General features: G+C 45.9%; 1 protein-coding gene across 1 annotated transcript in view; it reads right to left on the bottom strand.

The window, feature by feature from the left end:
• The window catches only part of LOC138854935 (tetranectin-like), a 42,229-nt gene that overhangs the window by 15,995 nt on the left and 18,734 nt on the right, over positions 1-7,500 (bottom strand). The window contains exon 3 of the mRNA XM_070101071.1: positions 1,788-1,829. Within this exon, the coding sequence (XP_069957172.1) occupies positions 1,788-1,829 (42 nt within the window). The remainder of the gene's footprint in view (positions 1-1,787; positions 1,830-7,500) is intronic.

The raw sequence follows: 7,500 nt of genomic DNA, 5'->3' as shown, positions 1-7,500 counted from the left end.
GGATCCCTAGTTACCCTGATGAGTCTTTTTCCCAGCTCCTTAAGGAAATTAGATGCACTCTTTCCCCATGAGCCAAGGGTCTCTGAGCCTATGGGAACAAACATATAATGATGGGCAAGTTCTCCATATTTTCTAGACTTTTGGGACTCCCTAAAGCTGGCAGCTGCCCCTCCTTCCTCCCTGGTGTATTGGAGATAGGTATCAGCCAAGGTAGATGCACATGTATAGTCCCACACCACCTGCTTCCCATCTGTCCAGGCTTGAAGGGTGATACCATCTGGACGCTTCTGGCTGCCATCAGATCTGCATAGTTGGGGTGGCTCCCTTACTGCTGGGCATCCAGCTGTTGTGAGGCTCCTCTTGATAATGTTATTAACCTCCTCATGTCTTGCAATCTTTCCCTCGGATTTACGGCACACAAGACCATGGTACCCGAATCGGTCTGCTGCTTCACTGCCACAAATACACCTGTGTTCGGCGAGAATAGGGGCGGCAAGTCGAAGGGCAACACCGATGCGGATGGTCTGTGGGTCGAGGCGTGTGCCAAGGCTGGAGTTGGGAACAGCCAACAGAAAGTCCCCAGCATGAGGGGCTCTCACTGCCAGCAGGCGGGCTCTATCCTTCCCTGACACACTCTGAAGCATCGTCGAGGCTATATTTTCCACTATTGGACCATCCCAGTGCGATTGTTTGTAGTTGTTGGGGGGAGCAGGTCTGGTTTCTGAGCCCGTTAGATTATCCCAGATCATTGCTCCGTCAAGGAATTTTTGGTCCTGGGCTCCAATCTTGTCCCTAAGATGTTCAGGGAGAATCGCTGCTACAAGCTCTCTGGATGCAATACACGAGGACAGAAAAGCAGGTAACGCAATCTGTGATGACTTGCGGACACCAATGCCTCCTAGTCTGACTGGAAGTGTAGCTTGGTTCCACTGCCCGTCTTCTAGAGTAAGGTTAAGTACTTTCGTAAAAATCTGCCTCAGAATACTGTCATATTCGTGCAGTATAGGGTTATCATATGAAGGTGCACATCTTAGGAAATATGTCAACCTGGGCAGACTCAAGCACTTTGTGAGAAGGTACAAGGCATCGTGGGTGTCCAGATTGCCTATTCGTTGTTCCATTCTCCTTAACTCTTCCAATTTCTTCCTGAGAATTGTGTCAATGGCATTGCTTCCCAGAGGTGCTCCTAGCAAGACACTATTTGTGGGGGCAATGACTGCTGCTCCTGGTAGTTTTGATCTCACTGCATTTATCACTTGTTGACTGACTGAGATGATTTCACATTTGGATGGATTCAGGATGAGACCCATTTCCTGTCCCCGTGTCAATATGTATATAATATATACATATATATATATAATATATACATATATATATATATATAATATATACATATATATATATATATAAATATATATATAAATATATATATAACTATATATATATAAATATATATATATATATATATATATACATATATATATAAATATAGATATAAATATATATATAAATATATATATAAATATATATATATATATAAATATATATATAAATATATATATAAATATATATATATATATAAATATATATATATAAATATATATATATATATAAATATATATATATATATATATATAATATATATATATATATATATATATATATATATATATATATATATATATATATATATATATATATATATATATATATACATACATACATTCATACATACATACTTTATACTTGCACAAGTAAGAGATACGAAATGTGACAGCGTCACTTACGCCTAGAGTCAAGCTCCTCCTGACCTCGTGTACGTCTGCACTCTGTAATTTGAGGCAGATACATGTATATGATTAGAGTCGAAACAATTAATAATAATAATATGTTAGTTTCTCATATTTTTCTTAATTTTAAATATACCCACACAAACATACACACACACACAAACACACACACACAAACACACACACACACAAACATACACACAAACACACAAACACACACACAAACACACACACACACACACAAACACACACACACAAACATACACACACACACACACACACACACAAACACACACACAAACACAGATGATGGAATATGTAGCAACAAAATGCAAGGAGGCTGAGGAGAGGTTTGTACCCAAGGGTAACAGGATTAATGAAAAAGCCAGGATGAGCCCATGGTTTACCCAAAGGTGCAGGGAGGCAAAAACCAAGTGTGCTAGGGAATGGAAGAAATATAGAAGGCAAAGGACCCAGGAGAATAAGGAGAACAGTCGTAGAGCCAGAAACGAATATGCACAGATAAGAAGGAAGGCCCAAAGACAATATGAAAATGACATAGCAGCGAAAGCCAAATCTGACCCGAAACTGTTGTACAGCCACATCAGGAGGAAAACAACAGTCAAGGACCAGGTAATCAGGCTAAGGAAGGAAGGAGGAGAGACAACAAGAAATGACCGTGAAGTATGTGAAGAACTCAACAAGAGATTCAAAGAAGTGTTCACAGAGGAGACAGAAGGGACTCCAGAAAGACGGAGAGGTGGGGCACACCACCAAGTGCTGGACACAGTGCACACAACCGAGGAAGAAGTGAAGAGGCTTCTGAGTGAGCTAGATACCTCAAAGGCAATGGGGCCAGATAACATCTCCCCATGGGTATTGAGAGAGGGAGCAGAGGCGCTATGTGTACCCCTAACAACAATATTCAATACATCTATCGAAACAGGGAGATTGCCTGAGGCATGGAAGACAGCAAATGTAGTCCCAATCTTTAAAAAAGGAGACAGACATGAAGCATTAAACTACAGACCAGTGTCACTGACATGTATAGTATGCAAAATCATGGAGAAGATTATCAGGAGAAGAGTGGTGGAACACCTAGAAAGGAATGATCTCATCAACAGCATTCAACATGGTTTCAGGGACGGGAAATCCTGTGTCACAAACCTACTGGAGTTCTATGACATGGTGACAGCATTAAGACAAGAGAGAGAGGGGTGGGTGGATTGCATTTTCTTGGACTGCAAGAAGGCGTTTGACACAGTTCCACACAAGAGATTGGTGCAAAAACTGGAGGACCAAGCAGGGATAACAGGGAAGGCACTTCAATGGATCAGGGAATACGTGTCAGGAAGACAGCAGCGAGTCATGGTACGTGGCGAGGTGTCAGAGTGGGCACCTGTGACCAGCGGGGTCCCGCAGGGGTCAGTCCTAGGACCAGTGCTGTTTCTGGTATTTGTGAACGACATGACGGAAGGAATAGACTCTGAGGTGTCCCTGTTTGCAGATGACGTGAAGTTGATGAGAAGAATTCACTCGATCGAAGACCAGGCAGAACTACAAAGGGATCTGGACAGGCTGCAGACCTGGTCCAGCAATTGGCTCCTGGAGTTCAATCCCACCAAGTGCAAAGTCATGAAGATTGGGGAAGGGCAAAGAAGGCCGCAGACGGAGTACAGTCTAGGGGGTCAGAGACTACAAACCTCACTCAAGGAAAAAGATCTTGGGGTGAGTATAACACCAGGCACATCTGAAGCGCACATCAACCAAATAACTGCTGCAGCATATGGGCGCCTAGCAAACCTCAGAACTGCATTCCGACATCTTAATAAGGAATCATTCAGGACCCTGTACACCGTGTATGTTAGGCCCATATTGGAGTATGCGGCACCAGTTTGGAACCCACACCTAGCCAAGCACGTGAAGGAACTAGAGAAAGTGCAAAGGTTTGCAACAAGACTAGTCCCAGAGCTAAGAGGTATGTCCTACGAGGAGAGGTTAAGGGAAATCAACCTGACGACACTGGAGGACAGGAGAGATAGGGGGGACATGATAACGACATACAAAATACTGAGAGGAATTGACAAGGTGGACAAAGACAGGATGTTCCAGAGATTGGACACAGTAACAAGGGGACACAGTTGGAAGCTGAAGACACAGATGAATCACAGGGATGTTAGGAAGTATTTCTTCAGCCACAGAGTAGTCAGTAAGTGGAATAGTTTGGGAAGCGATGTAGTGGAGGCAGGATCCATCCATAGCTTTAAACAGAGGTATGATAAAGCTCACGGTTCAGGGAGAGTGACCTAGTAGCTACCAGTGAAGAGGCGGGGCCAGGAGCTATGACTCGACCACTGCAACCTCAACTAGATGAGTACAACTAGGTGAGTACACACACACACACACACACACACACACACACACACACACAGTTAATGAGGAGAATTAAATCTGATGAGGACCAGGCAGGACTTCAAAGAGACCTGGACAGACTGGACACCTGGTCCAGCAAATGGCTTCTCGAATTTAATCCTGCCAAATGCAAAGTCATGAAGATAGGGGAAGGGCACAGAAGACCACAGACAGAGTATAGGCTAGGTGGCCAAAGACTGCAAACCTCACTCAAGGAGATAGATCTTGGGGTGAGTATAACACCGAGCATGTCTCCGGAAGCACACATCAATCAGATAACTGCTGCAGCATACGGGCGCCTGGCAAACCTGAGAACAGCATTCCGATACCTTAGTAAGGAATCATTCAAGACACTGTACACCGTGTATGTCAGGCCCATACTGGAGTATGCAGCACCTGTTTGGAACCCGCACTTGATAAAGCACGTCAAGAAAGTAGAGAAAGTACAAAGGTTTGCGACAAGGTTAGTTCCAGAGCTAAGGGGAATGTCCTATGAAGAAAGATTAAGGGAAATCGGCCTGACCACACTGGAGGACAGGAGGGTCAGGGGAGACATGATAACGACATATAAAATACTGCGTGGAATAGACAAGGTGGACAAAGACAGGATGTTCCAGGGAGGGAACACAGAAACAAGAGGCCACAATTGGAAGTTGAAGACACAAATGAGTCAGAGAGATATTAGGAAGTATTTCTTCAGTCACAGAGTTGTAAGGCAGTGGAATAGCCTAGAAAATGACGTAGTGGAGGCAGGAACCATACACAGTTTTAAGACGAGGTTTGATAAAGCTCATGGAGCGGGGAGAGAGAGGGCCTAGTAGCAACCGGTGAAGAGGCGGGGCCAGGAGCTAGGACTCGACCCCTGCAACCACAAATAGGTGAGCACACACACATTCATTCTCTCTCTCCCTCTCTCTCGTTCTCTCTCCCCCCTTTCTATCTTTCTCTCCCATCTCTCTTGTTCCCTCTGTCTCTATCCCCCTCCTTCTATCTACCTACCAATTCATCTAACTCTCCCTTCCTCTTCACCTTCTACCATCTTCCTTCCCTCCTCCCCCCCCCTGGCTTCTCGCTCTTCCATCTCCTCCCTTACCTTTTCCCTCCCCCCCATCCCCGCACCTTCCGCCCATCTTCCTTTCCTCCTCCTCCCATCCGGCTTCTCCCTCTTCCATCTCCTACCTTACCTTTCCCCCCTCCCTCACACCTTCCACCCATCTTCCTTTCCTCCTCCTCCCCCCTGGCTTCTCCCTCTTCCATCTCCTCCCTCACCTCTTCCCTCCCCCCCCCGCACACACTCTGAAAATACTTAAGCTTGTTTCTGGGATAAAACACATCAACTCCTATCTGTGGTAAAAAAAAAAAATGGGTAACCAAAGAGGGCGAAGACCCAGGGGTCTGGGGGATGAACCCGGGAGAGAAGAACCTGGGAGGAAAGATTGGGAAGTAGAGCTCAAAAAACTGGAGGAAGAGTGGGGAAGGAAGCTAGCAGAGCTTGGCAGGAGAATGGAGGAGAGGATGGCTGAGGAGAGCAGAAAGTGGGGACTACAAGTCTTAGCAGCAGAAGATAAGATAGTGCTTAAACGAGGAACTAAAACACCTTAAACAGAAAAGAGAGAGAAATGGCAGTACAGACATGACATCAGGGATCTCAATACCAGTCACACACAAAGGGACTGTAGGGGTCCAGGTAACGATATGCACAATTGAGAGACCTGTAGACAATGAAGGAGCTATGACGTATGCAGAGACCCCAACAGACAACTACAGTGGCAAGGAGCAGCTGAGCTGGAAAGACAGTCCACCGAGCATAGGGGATGCAGCAAGGGCAGGGATTAAAAGCGGGAACGTTTCGACGGAAGGAACTAAAACACTTCAGAGGATGCAGAGGGAGAAACAGTGGAAGGAGGAGAGGAAAAGATCAGTGTTTGTCTACGGGCTCCAAGAAGTCGAAGGGGAAACCTACGACTAAAGAAACCAGAAGAAAGCGATAGAAGGTATCATGAAAAGATAGGTGAGGGAGACATGACCCAAGTGACAAATTTTCGGAGAATTGGGTGGTTTGCGAGTGGAGGGATATGGCCGGTCAAAGTAATTTTCAAGGCAGAATCAGCTCGAACCAGGATCCTGCAGGAGAAAGCACGACTGAGGGACAATCCAGAGTACCAGAGAGTGTACCTCAATCACGATAGAACACAAGGAGAAAGGGTGATACTGAGAGAGAGGGTGCAAAGATGAAAGGAGGAATGAGCTGCATTGATGAAGATGAGCAGAACCCGGACTCAGGTGGAAGGGCAAACACACCTTGCAGAAACACCCGCAGGTCTCCAACCACAACAACCCCAAAGCAACTGATCAATCTAAACCAAAACCCACACACTGTTCCCTCTACCCCCACCCCCCATCACAAGCCCCACCCCCTACAGCAGCCCCCTTTGGGCACTCTGCCCCCTCCCCCCATCACAAACCCCAACCAAACTGCGACAACCCCAATGCAACATTACAATCTAAGCCAAAACCCACACACTGTTCCCTCTCCCCCTACCCCCCACATCACAAACCCCACCCTACAGCAGATCCTCATGGATGTTATTTGTGCCCTCACCCCTCCATCACAAACCCCACCTACACTGCACACCCCCATAGGCCCCCTCCAGGGCTCCCACTCCCCAAACCACCAATATTTTCCCAGGACCACCGTGATAGATAAGAAGTTGAAGGTGTGGTACATGAACGCAGATGGATTATCAAGTAAATACGAGGAGTGGCATGAAAGAATAAATGAGAAGTCCCCAGACATCATAGCAGTCACAGAAACGAAATTTACTGGGACAATAACAGATGCAGTCTTCCCACTGGGATATCAGATCCTGAGGAAAGACAGAAGGAGCAGAGGGGGAGGTGAGGTTGCACGACTCATAAAGAACCGTTGGAGTTTTGAGGAAATGGAAGGTGTGGGCGAGATTGAAGAAAGGGACTACATAGTAGCTACAATTCAGTCTGGGGAACATAAGGTAGCCATTGCAGTGATGTATAACCCACCACAGAACTGCAGGAGGCCAAGAGAGGAATATGAAGAGAACAAAAGAGCGATCGTGGACACACTGGCTGAGGTGGCACGAAGAGCTCAATCGTGCAGAGCAAAGTTATTTCAACCATAGGGAGATTGACTGGGAAAGCCTGGAGCCTCACAGAGTTCCTGATACATGGAGAGCCAAGATGATGGATGTGGTACTGGGAAACCTCATGCATCAACACGTCAGAGACACTACAAGAGAGAGAGAGAGGGGAGGATGAACCA

Source organism: Cherax quadricarinatus, chromosome 75 (assembly GCF_038502225.1).
Source record: "Cherax quadricarinatus isolate ZL_2023a chromosome 75, ASM3850222v1, whole genome shotgun sequence".
In the NCBI taxonomy this organism is placed as follows: Eukaryota; Metazoa; Arthropoda; class Malacostraca; order Decapoda; family Parastacidae; genus Cherax; species Cherax quadricarinatus.
This window is presented reverse-complemented; position numbering and strand designations above follow the sequence as displayed.